Raw genomic sequence first — 21,184 nt, 5'->3', positions numbered from 1 at the left:
CAACCGCAACCACATCTAATGTCTCAAATATAACAAAGATCATCTTTAATTACCCTGAACCCTGGTTGCACCCTATCCTGTGTGCATTTCTGCTGTCATACAGAATTGTAATAATATTAATTACATCTGCTGATGTTGAGATTGTTCCTCCTCCTCCTGTCTGCATCGAAATAAAAAAAGCAGCAAACTATAACCTCTCGTTCTACTAACTTCCAGCTTCACGGCAGAAATACTTACAACTGTTTTAGAAAAGTTAGATGGGCCGTATATTAAGTATTTTCCAGGCACACAGTGAGATTTTATAGGGAAATCAAGTAACTATGTTACTTTCAGTTGTTAGAAAAATGCTTTAATTTGACTTAAAAGAAAATCGACTGTGCAATTTAACGCCTTGATATTGGGACACTGTCTCTTTAAGAAGCTCCTGCTCTTTCTGGCACTCAGCCTTTGGCATTTCATCAGAACAATGCTCCTCCATGATGCTGCTAACCTTCGTTCTTAGAAGCGTTTCACTGAGAAGTAGTTGTACCTATGCTGAGATCAGCAGCCTCACAGTTCCACCAGGTGTTTCCTAATGTTTCCTAATTGCTGCTGCCGCTAGTCTAGAGGAGCTGAGTGAGGCAGAAGCTCGACTGGTGACTTCAGCTCCAAGGAGGAGCTACATGTAAATACGCTTTCTAATGGTGCGTTCACACCAATTGCGTTTCACACGTCATGGTTTACATTCATTGTATATGTGGAGGTGCGTTTCGCAGCGCAATTTGGAGCATTTGAGAGTTTTGAGCATTTGACGCAGGACGGCAACAGAAAACAACGGCTAGAGCGATTCTGATGCGTCTGATGCGCCGTCGACACACCTCCACATAGACTTTGAATATAAACCAGACGCATAAAACGTGTTTGGTGTGAATGCACCATCATCTGCATTCAAGGTGCACGCGCGTCAAATCCGAAGCGTCGGACGCGTTTTTGGTGTGAACGAAAAAATAGCAACTCTCAAAGGCAGTGTACATAAATAAGTAAATTTAAATAAATATAGTAAAAAACAAACAGAAACAACAGGGATGTTCAGAAAACTATGATCAGGTTTTGGAAGTTGAAAGAATCAAAGCAAAACTCCAGGTAAGTTTTTGATGGGAGAATAACATAATAATATAAGCATTAAAATTAAAAATACATACTGTACACGTAAAATTTTTTTATAAAAGTTACCTACTGCAGCTTTAACTGTAGGAATGACTTCCTTTACTCTACAGATCGCAAAAAGTGGAAGTCTATAACTTAAAAGCAATTGCAGATTATAAAACCAGTCTGTAGATGGGATTAAACTGGAGTTACTGGAACATAATGGTTACTATATTCTTCCAAAGTAGTCTCCATCCACAGAGCTCTACACTGATGGTTCAGGGTAATCTCAAAAGTGCTATCTTCTGCCTCAGTAATCTGGTTTTACCCTGATTCAGGGGGTTAATTTATGGCCTATGAATACTTTAATCCAGGAGAAATTTTCCCACAGTGGAAACGTACCTAAACGTCTCGTAGTCTGCTACCAGGTCTCTAGAAAGCCTTCATTTGTTGTTTCACTGTTTAATCTTTTTTTAATATTAAACTGGATCTCTGTCACAATGAAATCAGCTAAAGTTTAACCATAGTTTGGTTAAACTGTTGTTTTGTTTGCCTCTTTTATTACTCTGGTCAAAGTGTGTATTTTTAGTGGAAACGTCAAAAATTCACTGGTTTTGCGTCTGACCCAACGCCACTGCTGTTCGAAGTGTTCGTCTGTTTTCATGACTCTTCAGATCCTGACCCAGAGCAGACCCTCCTCATTTAATTCTGGCAAAATTGGTCTAATTTGTCTAGAATAATTTGTTCTGGTTTCTTTAATGTTTGGGGTAAAGTCTATTTTACTTTCTTTTAGGCTAATAAGTGATTTACCCTTTTACTGAACTCTTTAGTTAATTTTTGTTTTTTGCTTGTTTCAGCTAAATTAGGAGTTCTTTAAAGTTCACAGCATGAAAAAAACACTAATAAATAGCCTGCAGTTCCTCCTTAAATCACTTTCAACTACAGTTTTCTAAGTTAACTTCCCCATCTTTCACTTACTTTGCCGGTTCTTAAAGTTGAGGCAGTCACATTTTTGTTGTTGATTTCTGAGCTTTTCATTTTGTAATGGTTTTGTCAGCTGATATTGATTACAAATAATTTTAAATTGTCTTTAAGAATTATGTTATAAGCATTCAGGTATGTTTTCAAGCCTGTCATAAACGGTCAGTAACTATTTATTACAGGAGTCATTTATTTCACACTGTGAGTGTTAGAGAGGCGATGTTGGTCAACGATTGAAAAGATTTAACTGTAAGCTGTCTTTAGCATTTTAAATGAGTTAGCACAGTTAGCATAGCCATCAGCAGACAATTACAAAATATAAAACAAAGCAACTTGGCTGAACGTCATTCTACCTTCCTGTTATCTGTTGAAAGTCTGGCTCTCTCTCACCCTTCAGCAGCCAGAAGTTTTATGGTGCATTGTTTATCATAAAATCTGTTTAAGAATGTAATGTCAATTGTTTGTTTTCATAATAGCAAGACAAAAATCAACAGTCAAATTAAAATGCATTTTAATTATTTTATCCAACATTCAAATTTGTCATCAAGGTGAAAAAAGACAGAAAAAAAGGATTTTATTTGCAGTTTGAGATCCATTTGGTATTTTAAACAATATTTTGGAAAACATTTTCCTACAAATATTTCTAAATGTATTCTAAAATATAATTTGCACAAGTGCATGTCTTAGTGATATTGTATAGTATCTGTCCTCTGACTCTGGTCCTATATGGTCACTGATTGAAATAAAAATTATTTTTTTAGCAGCCATTCACCAGCCAATTCTTATAAAGATGAAAACTGACCATATATTTTTTCTTGTGCATCTTTAGTTATAATCCAGTTATTTTCTACATATAAAGTGCAGGTCAAGAGTCGCTTTTAGAACAATAAATAGCAAAAATTAAATGCTTTTAAAATACATTTTTAGAGCAGATAAAAATTGCCGAGTGAAGCAGATTTGCCATGAAGCCAGACGAAAACGCCATTGTTGAAAAAGAAAACGGTAAGCGCGGCAGATCACCGAGCAGCTCGTGTTTAACAGTAAACCAACATGAAGAAAGAAGGAAAAGACACCAACTCCTACACAACAGATTCACTGATATCAAGTAAAGAGCCAGAAATTTCTCTCTCTGCTCTGCAGAGTAAAAATGCGACTTTGTTTCTTCTTTGTTTCAACACAAATAAAATTGAACCCATCTAACCTTGTTTTTGAAATAATTGTGTAAAATTGGGTCCTAATCTTCTGCAGAGGGTCAAATAGAGAGAAAAGACAACAGATCAGCTGTAATAACGACGGCAGCAAACGGCTCCTGATTCCTGGAGCTCCTGTGGAGTCAATAATGAAAACTGCTTGTGCTGCTCAATGTCACACCAAGGATATCAGTCCAGAGACACAGCAAACCCACAATCCCTCGCCTGACTCCTCCAGCCAGCTGACACTGCTGCACAGAGGTCATTCGTACTCATTTTCAAAATGTGCCTCAGCAACCCCCAGATAACATTTTATTTTTATTTTTTTTTTTTTTTTTGCTGCATCTTCAGAAAAAAAGGGAAAAGCCTCAACAGCAGGACATTCCTCAAATCCTGGCTCTGCACAGAAGCAGAGGAGAAGAAGGTCCGTCTCTCTTCCAATCACAACATTTGCATATCAAAGGAAAACCTCTGTCAGCACAACAACCGAGAGACGTTAGCATGCAGAAACGTGAGACACTGCATTAACGCCGCAACGCGATCAACAAACAAGATTCATATTCTACAACAACAAGCAGCACAAAAAAATGTCAAAACTTGAAGATTTCAGAGTGAATGAAGCGAAGAGTTTAATCCATCTCTTGCTGCACGCCTCCAGTCAGCTGGCTGAAAGGAGACTACTCTTTTCCTTTGCTTACAAAATATGCAAATTTGGCTGGTTAGAAAAATTATGTTACTGAGAAGCATAACTAACAGAGCGTCACCTATCAGTCTTATTCACTGCAAAAGCACAAAATCTCACCAAGTATTTCAGGTGTAGTTCCTACTAAAGATGTCTTAGTACACCTGAAAAAAGAGAAAACTAACTCACAATTAACCTCAGCAAGAAACAGGAGCTTGCTTTAGCTCAGACATGTATTAATACTGATGAAAAAGTGTCAGTGAAATAATCTGCCAGAGGAACGAGACATTTTAACTAACAATATGGAAAAAATGTTTCGTACTTTTCCATTTATATTAAGGACCTAAACAATATTCTATATATATCTTGGAATATATCTTATTCCAGGATATTTGCATTATCAACTAGACCAATAATAGGCAACATTTTGTGTTTTTACAGTGTTGAGAGCTACATTTGTTTGTTCAGGTAAGTGCAAAGCACCAACTAACATTTCATTTTCTCTGGTTTTAGAATGAAAACCACTGGGTTCATATTTTAATGGTAGTTCATAGTGTCTTCATGGTGGAAATAGCTGATAAGAGGCTGCAGTGGCACCTTGTTATAGTCAAAGTTTTGCTCAGTAAACAACACAAATACAAAAATGTAAAATATAAAAGCAAATAAATGTCACAATAACATAACACTTAACATTTAACATTGGAAGCAATGTCTGTTGCTTCTCTGGTTTAAAGAAAATCAATTGTATCATGTTTTTAAATTAGTATGTGCATGTGGAAAAACGTAATAATTTTATGATTAATGATCAAACTGTGAGAATCTGAACCTGCTGTTAATTATCACAACAGCAGGTTCTGATTCGGCAGATTGTTTTATTGTAACAAACATTAACAGATTTACCTCAGTGATTTGTTTATTCTCACTCAGCGGTGAAAGAGACATTTGTGCCTCATCCTGCATTAATATGAATCAGAAATAAAACATAAAAACCTCCTGAGCTGCAGGGTTCTCCACCTCCGCTGGTCGTATTTCCCAGCTGAGGCGAGTAAAACCAGGTCACAGCGAAGGCTCAGCCTGACACTAAACGAGTGCAACAAAGTGGAAGTGTAGCAGCCAGCAAGATAAACATAATCTGCAGAGCGCACAATGTGTGGAGTAACGTCGCTGCTCAAACTCTGTTTTGTATTTCAAAGGAGGAGAGAAGGAGCAGTGAACTCCAGATTAGACGAAATGACTGGAATTCAAAGCATTTATCACCATTATTACGTTACTTTAATGAGTTAAACTCGTCACACGACTTTTAGGAACCTGCTGCAACTTCATCCACAACTATTTGATCTCCTGTAGTTATAGCCATAAAACATTGTTGCAAATATTGTTGATATTTCTCTAAACTCTTCCTACGCTTGATATCCCGTTCACACATATTTCACTGATGTTGCAGAGTTTACCTGCGTCAGGTTCGTGAAAAGAGCTGGTGGTGAATGAACAGGCACAACAATAAACTTGATTTAAATTTAAAAAACGTATTAAATGAATAAATTAACATCATATAATTACATCCAGACAAAATTTTACCAACGACAGAACAATTCCTCCAAGCATTTGCATTTCAAAAGACGTCAAAAACAAAACAAAAATAAATAAATCAAGGACAGTTTAGACAAATTGCTGCGTGGGAAGAATTGCTTTCCCTCGCAATGATGTTCTAGTCAAAATTTGACTTGATGCATCTTGAATACTGACAGACTGCAACAAAACAAGGTTTTTACTTTACAGTTTTATATCTGCATCTTGTTTGTGAGTTATCTGAAGTTTTATATCTTTTTTCTTTAGGATACAAATCCACCACAAACTTATGTACAAAATGCAAAAGTAAATAAACAGAAACCTTCCATAAGAAGGAAAGATACAAAGAAAAAATACAAGTATGGATTATTTCAGAGTTATTTTTATCAGATATTGTCGCCATCTTAGTTTTGGTTTTGTCCTTTAATCTGAACCAAAAGATATTACACACAAAAACTTGAACACAAAGTCAATAAGTCGATTTTCGACCAGTTTTCTGCACCAGAGTGTTAAAAATGTATGAAAACGTTTTAAATTTTAAATGGACATTTCTTATCAATGTGCATACAAAATAGACCAGGATGTATTTGTTCACTTATTGTGAATGAACGCAAAACTTTTGCAAGGTAATGCAAAAGAAAACAATTCCCTCATTTCCAAATGGTACAAGGAAAACTTTAAATAACCTTTAGAAAATCTGATTTGTAATATTTATAATAAATTCTGGATATTAATATAAAGTAATAAAGGATGATTTATCACTACTGCAACGTAATGTGTGTATATTAAAAACACAACTTCCACTTTTTTAATAAACCGAGACCCTGCAGCCCCTTTAAATTAGGACAACAGAGACTTGGGGTGTGATATGTGTCCAATCATTAATTTCCTAAAACATCATCACCCCAAAAAGAAAATAGGTTAAATCAGGTATAAATAAGCAGCCTGGTAAAAAAGGCCAGCGTCACCAGGGGAAACGAGTGGACACAAAGACACGGGGGGGGCGGCTGCAGACAGGACCCTGTCCCATTGTCTGCTGGGACACGGAGGACAAAGCAGGACAACACCAAGATATATGCAAGCTCCGCAAGACCTCACCCCAGCAATGTGCCGACCCTAATCCCTGACACCGCTTCCCCTCCTAACCCCCGGATGATGTCATCGCCGCACCTGACCGGACCCATCCGGACCATCAGGAGGTTCTGCTGCTGAGAAACAAGGCGGCAGCAGGAAACCGAATACTCTCTCAGCGCATCTGTGTCCCGAATCAAAGGGCTTAATGACGACGGTGTCATGTGGCGCCGAGGTTTTTAGGCACAGAGGGCCTCTGGAGTGCGGCAAGGCCTGACTTTACTCCTGCAAAAACACAAAGTCCGACCAAATACCTACTGCAAATACCTTAGTTCACTTTAAAGGAGACAAAACTAACTTACAAGCAACTGTGCAGCAAGATGTAGCAGCTTGTTTTCAGTTCTGTCCTTGGTTTGTATAATCTTAATTATCTGATTGGTGGTGTTTTTATTGTGTTGGACCCAATACTGTCCAGCTGTGATAAAAAGCTAATTATTTTAAAGTTTTTGTTTATTCACATCTGTTGCCTTTTGTACGTCAAAATATTCCAACATTTCTTCCATTATTTGCCTTTTATTTTAAATATATTTAGTTGTAAGCAATGGCAACAGCAAAAAAAAACAAAAACACAACTTTTCGCACAAATTAAAAAAGTTGCAAAAGAAAGAGAAAGAAATTGAAAAGTAAACATTGCATGTGTACGTCAATAATTCCTTAATGCTGATGAAAAACAACTAGTTCCAGTGAAACCAGGACTTTTTTCATCAATATTAATCAATATTAAGGAGTTAAACTTAAACAAGCTGCTACATGATGCATACAAACACATTTTACAAAACGGGGGCGAGACAAGAAACGTCCTTCTCAGTCAGTTTATTTGCTTGTTTATTTTCAAGGATAAAGCGCCAGGATTTTAAATAAAGAAAAACAAGCTTATAGCCAAAACTATATTAAAATAGAACGTCAGTAAGATTAGCTGCGTTTCCATTAAACGTAGCACTGCACAACTTGAACTTACAAAAATAAATTAGCTGAATGGAAACACGGCAATTTGGAAATGTTTAGATAAAAAGTTTTTGCATTAGGAGACAGTGTTTTCGCATCATACACAGGATCAACAGGAAGTGGTGGCACGGTTTGTTTAGGTTGTGCTGCTGGCCCCACCAGCTCTCACAGATTCATAAAAGGTTTTGGGTGAATCCACAGCTCCTCTATAAAATCCCCCACTACAATTTCACCAAAACGCCGCACACGTAGCCGCTTCTTGACCCTTTGCAACTACGTCACTCGTTCGTTCAAGGCGCCATGATGGACGTCGGAAGTGAGGGACAGGAGTGTTGAACTGAGCGACTGAAAATGTTTTCCCAAAGTGTACGAAGGTATTTCCACCAGCCCAAAAACACTTGTTAAGATTTTGTGTTTTTGCAGACATCTTGTGGAAACTTTTTGCGGCTGACGCCGATGCATGTCCAGTGGAAACGTCCTGCAGGACAGGTCATGGTGTCCCTGAGCACCACAGGTCTGCAGAGGGCCTTACATGCTTCATCGGTAACAGGGAACAGGGGGACAGTTACTCTTTAGAAGTTTATGGGCCTCCCCTCCCCCTCATTCGCTCCACAAAGGAGGCCTAACCCGTTGTCCCCACCCACGAGGAATTTCTCAGGCATTGCTGGGCTCTCCATGACAACTGGGTGCTTAATAAACCATTTCTCTTAGGCATTCTTCCTTTCACAGGGGGGACAACAGTCAAAGCAGGGAGGAAGGGGGAGGAGGGCAGAGGAGCTCGAAATGATTGGAGGGAGCAGTGGAGGCTGCAGGGGTGAGACTCGGATAGATAGAAGAAAAATGGAGAGTGGTGACAGAGGGGGAAACAAAAAGACGGAAAGAGAAAGAGGATCAAGGTGCAAAAACACAAAAACTTTCCAAGTATTTATGGTTTCCAGTGCAAATGACTTAGTATAAGTTAAATAAGACAAAACTAACTCACAAGTAACTTTTCAGCAAGATGTTGGAGCTGATTTAAGTAAATGAATGTATTAATATTGATGATAAAGTACCAGATCCAATGACAGCAGATTATTTCACTTTAAAAAGTAAAAAAATATATATCAATATTAAAGGGGCAGTATTATGTGTTTCCAGGCACATAGTGAAGTTTTATAGCATATCTACCTACCTATATAAATAAATTGTTCTTTCTGATTTAGCTCCTTGAAATTGGGCCTCTGTCTCTTTAAATACTCCTCTTTCTGAAAATCCGCCTTCAGGAAGTCAACACAACATGGCTCCTCTATTAACCCTTTATAGATGTTTGTACCAGAGTTTCACTGAGCAGTAGCTCCTATAAAGAGCTCTGCTGATGCTCAGCTCCACCAGATGTTTGCTAATTGCTGCTGGCTAGTCTGTAGGAGCTGAGTGGGAGCTGCTCTGTGAGGCGGAAGCTTGAAAACTACATCCCAAGGACGACTGAATGGTTGCCATGGAGATTGAAAGATTTCTCAAACATGCATGAAAGAATCAAGGCAACACACCAGGTGTGTTTTTGATGGAGGAATTATGACATTATGTAAAGCTAAAAAAGTCAATTTTAGAATTACTGACTTAAAACAAGATCCTATATTTACTGAAAAGTTATTTGTAAGTTAGTTTTGTCTTATTTCAGCTGTGCTAAGGTATTATTTGCAATAGAAACTGGACAAAAATACTTGGTGAGATTCTGTGTTTTTGAATGTAGGAAAAGTTTGCGGCATCAGAGATTCAAAGTGCGACTAACGCCGAGCAACGAGGGCGAGAGAGAAGAACGGATGATCCTGGTCTGCAGACTACGACTGAATCCTCTGACTGAAGGGCGAGGAAAACAGACATCAAGAAGAGGAGAGATTCACACACACACGCACCCGCGCGCACGCACGCACGCACGCACATACACACACACACACACACACACACACCCACACACACACACACACACACACACACACACACACGCGCATTTCCAGTTACCTAAGAAAGTTCAGGACAAAACAAAAATGTATTAAAATATTCAGTCAGATTAATTCCACTGTAGCTTTACTTTGTAAGCTTGAAATCTAAATAATTTATGCATGTTTTCAAAAATGTTTGAGAATCTTTAGACAGTTTGGTTTAAGATGATAAAATATTTCCTCAGTTTCCCAGATTTTCATTTTCTGGAAGGTTTATAAGAAGTGATTTTGTTTCAAGCGTTAATTTAGAACTGCTTGTGCTTCTGTGAAAGGATAATTCACCGTTTCAAAAACAAATGGTGCTTTGGTTTTATTCAAACTTCCATCAGTTTGTTTTTCAAAGCAAAATTTGCCTCTGAACACATTAATCTGATATTCAGTGAAGTTTATGCTATAGAATAGTAACCGTATGTAACTTGTGTTCCTTAGATGTTATAATTTGGTTTTCCACCACTGCCTATTTTTACATTTATTTTCTGTAAACCTTCCTTGATGATTTAGCTGAAAGAAGTTTCCACTTTACACCATTTTTTATTCCAGTTTTGAGTCTGAATTAAGATTCTTTTCTCTTTATAGTGGCTGCTGATTGGAGACAGAGTACATTAAGAAACTACATAGCAATTATTTTAATCTGAGTAAATACAAATGAAAGAGTGAATAGTTTTGATGCCCAATGATGATTATCTAAACATGCAATCAGAATACAGAAAAAGGTTATGCTTTTTATTTATCTTTACTTCTATTAATATCTGGTGTTTCTGCTTATTTATTCTCACTCCTCTGTCAGAATATCACACATTGAAGCTTAGATGATTCAGGTGTAAAGCATTAAAATATGCCAAACAGTCAGAAAGTGATAATACGGACTCAGTTGTGCGGGTTTTATTGTTTGCTCGGGTCGCCAGCCGGCTCACACATTTCCATTGGTGAAGGAGTTTGAGCTTCACCTTGAACTCACACCTGGCTGCTGAGAGATAAAATCCCCGCTGTCCGCCGATTGGAGAGCTTGTACAACCAGCAGTGAGGTGTGATCTGAATCAAACCGCAGCCATTAGTCTCAGACGCCTGTCTGTGCATTGAATCTCTGAGCAAAAATGGAAAACATAATTTCAGAGACATAATTTCATTAAAGAGTCTCTGCAGTCGGGGAAAAGTTTGGAGCATGTTGTGGCAGAGCTGAGAATTTCAACGTACCTGTGCCAGACCCAAAATGGTGACTTTTTAAAGCAAGGAATGCATAAAGATTGACACATAAACAAAACCACTGACTCCACAACAAATAGAGCCCATATTCCAAATACCAAAGATAATAAGCTGCTGAGTAGTGAGGGGGAATAATTAGCTTCTCTCTCTGGATGAGAACGATCAGGGCTTTCCGCCGGGGGAAGAAATCTCTGCAATCAAATGCAAACAGGCACTTATGCAGGCTCACGCTTGCCTGGGAACGCTGAATGAGCCCCTGCGTATGTCAACACCAGACTGAAACATCCAGGATACAGATGCACGGATCTAATCCCGCAGATGAAGACCTGCGTCTCGCCTGCCATGTGACCAGCATTCTGCTAACAGCCTGGAGAAAAAAAACACAGCCAAGCCCTCTTCTGCCCTGGAAAAATTAATTCAGGATCCAACACTTCCACTCGTAAGAGAGACGAGTTTATTAAGAGTTTCATCTTGCAGCCAGTGTCTGGATACTAGTGTCATTAATCTGGCTTCCTAACCGGCTCGTGTAATTAATTCGTCAACATTACATATTTATGCACCACTGGCAGCAAATCCCCCAGCTGTGTGGCTGCAATGTGCCTGATTATGCCTCTGTGTGATTACAGTGTTTTATTACAGTATCATGCTAAAACATCTGAACGAAGCTCAGCAGGAGTCTGTCCGCTGCTGCGTGTCAAAGTTATTTCTGAACCTTTGTTTTGAAGCGAGTGTTTGTTTTTATTATCCTTTTAACAGCTTCTGCTCATGTGACCTGCAGAAATGAAAACCTGGATGTTAATATTGTTGGTATCCATCACCACTTCCACTGATATTCTCCTTATTCTCCTATAATGTTTTAGAGGAGTTGCTGTGTATAATTTAAAAATATGTCACCTTTTTTATTTAAAGCTGCAGTATGAGACTTTTAGAAAAACAAATATATTTTACATATTTGTTAAGCATGTAATGACAGTTTGATATGAGACAGATGATCTGTGAAAAGATCGATCTCCTCCACCTCCTCCCTGAGCTGCTGCTGCAGAAATGCTCCGATCCCGACCAAAACAACCAATCAGAGCCAGGAGGCGGGGCTTAACGCTCTCAATAAAGCACATGTACTCACTGCTAAATGTGCTAATGGCAGAGAAACAATTTACCTTTACAGGAAAACCGTTTATCCTCCATCATCAAGTGGCTATGCTAATTAGCCTTGGCATTCAGCATGCTAAGACCCGCCTCCTGGCTCTCATTGGTTGATTCTAGCCAACACCAGGAGAAAGCAGAGGAGATCAATTTTCTTCAGATTATCTGTCTCATACCAAAGTATCACAACATAATTACAGTTTCAACAAACATTTTTATAAAAGTTTTAGCTTTAATTTTTGTTTAACCAGGTAAATTAATCTAGAATAAATTCTCGTTTTCTGGAACAACCTGTTCAGAAAACATTTGACAACAGAATATCGTACAACAGAAAACAGAAGAAAATATTAAAATAAAGAGAAAAAAATAAAAATACAACCATATTCATGCTGACTAAATGTTTAAACAAGTCAACAGTATTTAAGAGCAGATATGTCGATCAAGTGCTACGGTTTTTACTGAGTTGATCAAAGTTATTACTAAAGTTTAAATACTTCTGAGTGAGTTCATTCTATATCTGCTTCAAGAATCCCTTTGTAATGTGATATTTAATGTTTTAAACAGTAAAATACCTGCATAACATCAATACACTAAAGCAAGATAAAGTTACCTCAGTTTTTTTAATAGCTTTATTTCATTGTGATTTATTAGTTAAATATAGTTTAGTTTCAGCTTAATTTTTATTAGTTACAATATATTGGCTTTTTCATACTTGTGTTAATATTTAGGTGCAAATTTAAAACAAGTATTGTGATTGTGAACACCGATTAGGTAATGAATACTTAACAGAAGATAATGTTTCCAAAAGATTAATTCAGTTATTGTTGAACAAACAGCTGACTCTGTTTTTGGTTAAGTCCCACTAGGAGGAGCATGGAGAGACGAAATGTGCTGACAGCTGACGTAAACTGCTTGTGTGGAAAAATACATAAAAGGCTGATGAATAGTGAAAACAACCTGCTCTCTTCTCATCTTAATGTAAACTGTTGTAAATAAAACAAATCGTAGATTCATAAACACAGAAGCGAAGGGTGTTATATCTCTAATTGCACTGTTTTAATTAGTTTTATAAACTCACAATATATGTCCAGTTAGTTTTAGTTTTTCCCCCATTAATTACTGTTAATATTTATTTCAGTTAATAAAAATGTTTTTGTTATTTCATTTATTTTAGCTAACAGCAATAACCTTGTCCGTTTCACGAGAACATCGTTGAAAGTTGAGCTTAGAAAGGATGATGGTACAAAGAGACCATTAAAAATCATTTATCATGGGGGGCCTCCTAAAGGGGAACGTGGAGGAGAAAAGAAAGGCGGGACCTGGGAGGTCCCTGCAAGATGAGGCCCCTGGAAAATTGGGGTCAGCCGCATCCAGAGACGCTCCTCTTCCTGTTTCTTCTTCTCCTCTTTTTACAGTACAGCTACATGTTCCTTCCTCTGCCCTGTTTACACAACAGGTCCTCCCTCCCTGCTCCTGTCCCCCTCCATGTCCTTCTGTCTCCGCCAGGGGAGCAGACACATAAACCCCAGCAGGTGCTGGACGCGCCAAGGGAGACCTGGCCTCTAATTGGTCCTCAGCGGAGTCACAGCTGTTGCCCCAAACCTCAGCCTGGTATGAGCCACAGCCCCCGTCGCTCCATCGACAGCTCACTATTGTTCTCCAGACGGGCAGCGCTGAGCCACAAAGTACGCTAACAACTGCCCACGCTAACCACGCGCTAGCTGCTCCTCAGGGACAACGAACTGTCCAACAGGAGAGCCTTCAAACACCGACAGCCACTCTCACCTCTCTTGTTTCCAGGATTTTATCGAGATATTTGTGGATTTTATCACAATGTTTGTAGATTTTATCACAATATTTATGGATTTTGTCACGATGTTTGTGGATTTTATCACAATATTTGTATTACTCTAGAGATAACGATAAAAATTATGATATTTATAGGTAGCTGAATGACACATCACCCATAGTGCCAAAAATATAAATGCCGCTCTTGAAAAACTATTTCTTCATGACGCCACATAAACAGCAGTGTGATTTACATCACTAAGCTGCACAGAAACTTCAATTAATCAGATCTTTTAATTTACTGATATTTTTTATGCACTCATGAAAAAAACACAGGATAAAATAGTAAAAATGACATTCCAGTCAGTTTTTTTAACATTAACTAAAATGTATCATGACAACAACGAATCAAACTTTTTCACAATAAATGATAAACGATGCGATAAATGCTCACTTCTTCCTGTAAATGTCCAATGTTTAATTTAAGCTTACAGTTATTTTTCAGGTTGTGCCAAGGAGTCCAATCAGCACCAACATCTCACACAGTCACACACACCAATACACGTCCACAAACACACACAAACACGCACATGCACACGCACACACACACACACACACACACACACACACACACACACACACACACACACACACACACGAGTGAGTTCAGTCTCTGTTTAAGAGAAAATTAACCTTGATTGTTTACTATTGCTGTCAAATATGACGACTGTTTAAAAGTTCATAAACATTTTTGAGATTGGAGTCATTTTCCCTTTCATCTCTGTCTCATTTTGGCTAGCTGTTAGCATCAAAACGAACCAATTACTTGTCCACAGCAAGTGAGATATTACCTGTCTATAACCTTTCACCCTCACCTTGAACACTAAACTGCACTGCAAAAACACAAACATCTCACCGAGTGTTGTTGGTCTAGTTTGGTGAAAATATCCTACTACACTTTCAAAAAGACAAACCTAACTTATAAGTAGGTTTTCAGCAAGACATAGGAGTTTGTTTTATGACAATATCTTGTCAATATTGATGAAAAAGTACTACTTCCACTGCCAGATTATTTCACTTTTAAAATGGGCAGAATGTCTTGCTATATAATCTATATAGCAAGACATATAATGGATCTTGTAATTTTTTTTCAATATTATATATTATATTTATTCAATATAATATATTTTCAATATTAAGGTATTTTGTTTAGTTAAAACAAGCTCCTATGTCTTGCTGAAATGCTACTTTTAAGCTAGTTTTGTCTTACTTCAAATATTTGCAGTAGAAACAAGACAAAAGTACTTGGTAAAAGTTTGTGTTTTTGCATTGTATCCTTCCAGACATGTGATAAAACATTGATTTCCAAAGGTCTAGTCAAGTGAAAAGAAGCCAATCAAACAAAAGCCCTGTTGCAGACCACTCTGACTCTTCATAATCTGGGTAAATTGATCATAATTGACTTCGGCTCTTCATTGTGTGCAGGAATGAAGCTTTGATAAGAAATTAAGGAGGATGATCAGTCTGGCCAGTAGATCCCACAAGACACAGATGAGCTCAGACTAACAGCTATTTAAATCAGCAGACATTGCTAAAACAGACCTGGGTAAAACCAGGATGTGCTTAATTAATTGTTAATTATGGTCCATGATTAACAATGAATAACAATAAATGATTGAATGTGATTTCCCCAAGACAGGAAGGATTACACGTAATAATCTTCCCTCATGCATACATCAAACCTAAATCTGTATAAAATAATTGTCATTACTCTGTGAAGCCAAGTGAAAATGTTACGAGACAGGATACTACTGGTGCTATAGCACGCCTCACTGGCTTCATCTCATATTACGACAGTGCACTCCACTCACAGGGTGGAGGCTGCAATTATCCAGCCGTCTCACCTGACACGGAGATCCGCATGGAGGCCTCCAGGGGCCGGTTGTTATCCAGGGCCCGGCTCAGCTGGATCTCCCCGGTGCTTTGGTTCAGCAGCACCAGGTTCAGCTCGTTCCCCACCTCGAAGCTGTAGTGCAGCTGATCCGAGACGTCGGGGTCGTGGGCCGGGATGCGTCCGATCACACCAGTGGGGAAGCTGCTGGATTTGTCCGTCACGTAGTTGTTGAAGATGATCTGGAAGTTCTTCAGCACCGGGACGTTGTCGTTCTTGTCTATGAGTTTGATGTGGACTGTGGCCCGGCTCACCAGAGGGGCAGAGGTGGCCTGGACCACGATGATATACTCAGACTTCAGCTCGTAGTCCAGGTCTATGAGTGCAGTCAGTTCCCCGGAGAAGATATCCAGCTGGAACACCTCTGGGATGTTCCCCTCCACGATCTGATACATAATCTGCGCGTTGCTGCCTTCATCTGGGTCTGTAGCCGATATATGTGCAACCACAAGGCCGATGGGGCTGTTTTCTTCCACCATGATGTCAAACTCGTCTCTTTCAAATACAGGAGGGTTGTCGTTCACATCCAGGATCGTCACTTGAATGTTCACAGCTGTCTTCAGAGCGGGAACACCTTTATCTACAGCAAAGGCCTGCAGGCTATAGACAGGCACGTTTTCTCTGTCTAACCTGCGCAGCGTGCGAACAATGCCAGAGGTGGATTCAATTATGAAGTCCCCATCTCCGTCGTCCCCGCCCTGAAAGGTGTAGAAAACACGTCCGTTGAGGCCAGAGTCCCTGTCAATGGCAGAGACCTGCACCATGCTGGTGAACACCGGCACGTCCTCCATCACCGACCCCACATAGTGGTCTCTCAGGAAGCGGGGCGAGTTGTCGTTGACATCGTTCACTAGGATCTCCAGGTAGGTTGTGTCGGATTTCTGTGGGATGCCGTTGTCCCGAGCGGTGATGGCCAGAGTGTAGGAGACCTGGTCCTCGTAGTCCAGCTCCATCTGGGTGGTGACAGCTCCAGTGTCAGGGTCGATGTCAAACTGAGGGATGCTGTCGTCCATTACGTAGGTAATGCGTGCATTCTCGCCCGTGTCTTCATCGGTGGCGCTGATCACAACCACGGTCGTGGCCACTGGCCTGTCCTCGTTGATGTTGACGGTGTAGTGTGAGCTCTGGAAGACAGGGCGGTGTGTGTTGGCATCTGTGACGTTCACGAAAACCTTGGCTGTGTCAAAGCGAGTGCCATCGCTTGCAGTGACCGTAAGGATGTACTGGCGTTCCAGTTTGTAGTCCAAAGGTAGAGCGAGCGTGATGAGACCCCCTCCACTCTGACTTGTGATGGAGAATCGGTTGCGAGTGTTTCCACTGGATATTTGGTAAGTCACCACGCTGTTGATGTCCTGGTCCACAGCTGACACTGTCACCACGCTGGTCCCCACAGCTGCATCCTCATTCAGACGCATGTAGTATGCTTTCTGCGTGAACTCTGGGTTGTTGTCGTTGACGTCCAGAATGGTCATGCTGATGCTGGCGGACGAGGACATGACAGGGTAGCCATGATCACAGGCCTCCACTCCAAAGTTGTAGAAATCAACACTCTCCCTGTCCAGCTCTGCCGCCACTATGATCCACCCTGTGCTGTTGTTGATGGCGAAGGGAAAGTGGGGTGTGGTTTCAGTGAGGCGGTACTCCAACCTGGAGTTTTCTCCAGAGTCGGCATCTACAGCTTGGATGTGAATGATGGAGTAGCCCAGAGGAACATTCTCCAGCACAGTGGCCTGGAACGGGGTGCTGACAAAGATGGGGGCGTTGTCGTTGATGTCCAGCACCTGCACCGTGACCAGGCCGCTGATGTTGGACAGAGGAGGGCGTCCTCCGTCCTGCGCCCGGATCCTCAAGGTGTATTCTTTGTTAGCTTCATAGTCCAGGTGACTCACCAGGTCCATTTTACCTGTCTGAGCATCGATGTAAAACTGGCCCCGGGTGTTTCCGCTCATGATGCTGAAGTGGACCACAGCATTGCTCCCCCGGTCCTGATCTGTGGCGGTGACCTGCAGGATCTCTGTGTTTGGCGTCATGTCCTCTGGCACCTGGACCACGTAGCGCTTCTCGCTGAACTGAGGGGCGTTATCGTTATCATCCTCCACCACAATGTAAACGGAGGCTGTGGCGCTGCGGGGCCCGGGGTCACGACCCTGGTCGTTTGCCTCCACTAACAGCATATAGGACTCCACCTCCTCTCTGTCTACTAGACCTTTAGTGCGGATGACGCCGGACCTGGAGTCTATCTCAAAAACCTCATTGGACCCGTTGCTGTTGAGGATGTTGTAGAGGATGTTCCCGTTAACAGGTGCGTCCCCATCTGTGGCCCTCACGGTCAACACCTCGTAGCCGATCTCCAGGTTCTCCCTGATGCTTTCTTTATAGTCCTGCTGCTCAAACACAGGATTGTGGTCGTTGGTGTCACTGACGGAGACAGTGAGGGTCGCCATGGCCGTACGACGAGGTGAGCCATGGTCGACCGCTGTCACACGAAACACATGGGTGTCTTTTGTTTCCCTGTCCAGCACCTCTACTGTTGATACAGCACCATTGGCCGGGTCCACAGCAAAAAGATTGTTGGAGCGGCTGTCAAAGAGAGCCTCAATGAAATACTCCAGCCTTCCGGCCTCTCCCTCATCCACATCCACTGCCTTCAGGACAACCACAGCCGTCCCGGCCGGCTTGTTCTCTGCCACTGACACTTGGTACATTGGGGGCTTAAACTGAGGGCTGCTGTTGATGCTTCTCCTCTTCCTGCTCACAATCCCTGAATCAGACTGAGCTGCCCTCTCTAGGAGCTGCTGTAAGTGCGCCTGGCTGAATGGACCTTGACCCACTCGCCAGTGGATGGAGATGGGCTTAACACCGGCTCCCTTCTCTGTGAGCACGTCACACAGCATGTCCAGCTCCAGGAGCCTGTCCTGCACCAAACACAGCGGCTCAGACACAAACAGACCCCCCTCTGAGAAGTAAAACTCCCGGCTGCTGGGGACCTTGCAGCGGAGCGGGGGCCCAGGCAGCAGACCCCCCACTGGAAATAAAGCAGCGCCTGCTCCGCGGCACTCTGAGCTGCGGCGGCTGAACAAACTAAGGACTTCCAAGTCCCAATCAGATTTCCTCTTACGCTTATGGGAACAGTTCCTACCGTGAACATGAACGTCATACTGACTGGTGAGGAGGTGTCTGTGTCCGGAGTCCCAGCAGTCCTCAACTATGTATAAAGTGAAGGGGTTTAAAGGCAGCGAGCGGCACCGTATCGAGTCCGAGAGGAGTACGATGCCCGCCGCCGCGTCCGTCTCCAGAAAGCGCTGCGCGAACCCAGGAGCGAGAACCTGATCCAAGGCGCACCATGCGCCGCGCTGCTCGCCGGCCAGGACTGTCCTCTCCCCCGCATCCTCGCTGATGTGGACGGTGTAAGCCCGCGCCAGTGAAACCAGTTCATAACACCACAGCATGAGCCGCAGCTCCCATCTAACGAAGTGCATCGCTCCTCAGTTTCCAGTCCGACAAGCGCGCAACTCTGCAGCTCCCCGCTTCTTTAAACTTTCCACCGGCCGCCAGTTTCCCTTTGTTGAGGAAGAGCCATGCTCTCTCCGCTCGCTCTGGAGGTTTGGAAGAGGGGGATCCCGCGGTAACCTTGTCCGGTCAGAGCTGCTCTCACATGGGACAAATACAGTCAGTCAAGCCGGGACAAGAAGCAGCTGCACCTCCGCTCAGTCTGCACAACTTCGCTTGAATGATAGAAAAATGGCTTCTGCTCCCTCTGCGCCTTGAGACTTCTCATTAACATAAACCTGCATGCGTGTGTGTGTGTGTGTGTGTGTGTGCGTGTGTGTGTGTGTGTGTGTGTGTGTGTGCGTGCGTGCGTGTGTGTGTGTAAGAGGAAAAAGAGAGAGAGGGAGACACTCTGCCATTAGAGACAAATGATAACTTTCTAAAAGCTTCATTAACACAAAAAAACAGCCAGACTTCTGCTCAGATTAATGACTCCGCCTGACATCACAATCAATCGCGTCATTAATTTGCTCAAAATGTAAATGCAATTTGACAGCCATTCAGCGGAAAGCTTCAGGAAACCCTTAAATACCGTTTATCACCATAACAGCATAAACTGTTTATAAAAGATGAGCGAACATCAATTATCCTGTGGAAAACTTTAGTATCCAGATATGAAACTGAAACTGTCTTTACATCAAAACATATTCATCAAAAATGGTCTAGTCAAACTTGAGTCAAGCTGAAAATTTGTGGGAAGACTTAAAAAAAACATTTGTATAGTGGAGACACAGAAGCATTGGGCCAAAACAAAGAATAAAAAATGACTGTCAGGATAAATATCAGTAAAGTCTTGAAGTGCAGCAGCATGATTATAGTGATACCCCAGGATTACCCAAATTTAACAGATTCATACATTAAGTTTTATGTCTAATCCCCAAACATAGAAAGGTTGTTCGTTTCTTGGTCAAAAACTGGTTACTAGCTTAACAGGAAAGCAGTCAGATGCTTAAAAGATCTACTTTAGGAATAGCAGAAAATCTCAAGCAGAATCAAACTCGACAATCCTGAAAGAGATGGAATGGAAAAAGAAATAAATCTTTATTTTGCCTCAATGGGAAAACTCAGGTGTACAAACAGCAATTTAAATAGAAGCATGCAAATTCAAAATAAGATGAAAGATATAAAAACAAAAAAAAAGTAAGAATAAGAGACGTATAAATTAACAACATAAAAAAATAATGCTGTAGTTCCTCAAAATCTAATATGCATGCTTAAGGAAATGTGCAGAGTAAAAAGAACTTCAAGATAGGTGCATCATTTGTGCAAGACGCTGAGAAAGAGAGAGGATTGCTCTAAAGAAAACCAGATTACACAGAGCAAACAGCTGCATATAAAAAAGGATTCCAGTATTTTTCTTATTAATGTTTGTAGGTTTTGTGAACGACATCTATTTGTTCCTGGTTTAAAATTCTGGATGACATAAAAGTACACAAATGCATCATCAGCATGAAGATGACATTTACAGAAATATAAAGATAGAAATGACTGATATAATGACAAATCTGGAGACTAGATATCTCAGCAGGCTAATAAAACATTTAAAAGTTGCATTAACACTCTGAAATGGGTAAAAAGACAGAAAACTTTGATAACTTGATTTACCATCCATCCATCTTCTGTACACCCTTGTCCCTTAGTGGGGTCGGAAGGGTTGCTGCCCATCTCCAGCTACTGGATTTACCTCCAAACTAAAATGTTTTGATTCAGTAACACGCTCCTTGTCGTTTTCTTTTAAACATGTAACATTTTTGTGTTTTATTTGTTGTTGCCTCTTGACCAGGACTTGGAAAAACATTTTTCTATACATATCTCAATGGGAATTAGCTTGTTTAAATAAAAAAATAACATAAAAAATACAAAGTAGCCACAAACAGTGCAGACGTCTGAAAATAAGGAGTAAATAACATCAGTTCTTTAAAAGGAGATTGACAATATATCTCAGATT

At 40.9% G+C, this 21,184-nt stretch overlaps 1 protein-coding gene across 6 annotated transcripts in view; it reads right to left on the bottom strand.

Annotated features, from left to right (window-relative positions):
* Window positions 1–19,458, bottom strand: part of celsr2 (cadherin, EGF LAG seven-pass G-type receptor 2) — an 83,727-nt gene extending 64,269 nt beyond the window's left edge. For 3 of the 6 annotated variants that reach the window (XM_008409792.3, XM_017304906.2, XM_081607181.1), the window contains exon 1: window positions 15,641–19,458. In XM_008409792.3, coding sequence (XP_008408014.2) covers window positions 15,641–19,166 — 3,526 coding nt within the window. In that variant the 5' untranslated portion in view covers window positions 19,167–19,458. The remainder of the gene's footprint in view (window positions 1–15,640) is intronic. The other 3 variants (XM_008409791.3, XM_008409793.3, XM_081607182.1) reach the window with 1 other exon arrangement.
* Between the last annotated feature and the right edge of the window lie 1,726 nt (window positions 19,459–21,184).

The sequence above is a fragment of the Poecilia reticulata genome, chromosome 5, assembly GCF_904066995.2.
Source record: "Poecilia reticulata chromosome 5, P_reticulata-male-v2, whole genome shotgun sequence".
In the NCBI taxonomy this organism is placed as follows: domain Eukaryota; kingdom Metazoa; phylum Chordata; class Actinopteri; order Cyprinodontiformes; family Poeciliidae; genus Poecilia; species Poecilia reticulata.
This window is presented reverse-complemented; position numbering and strand designations above follow the sequence as displayed.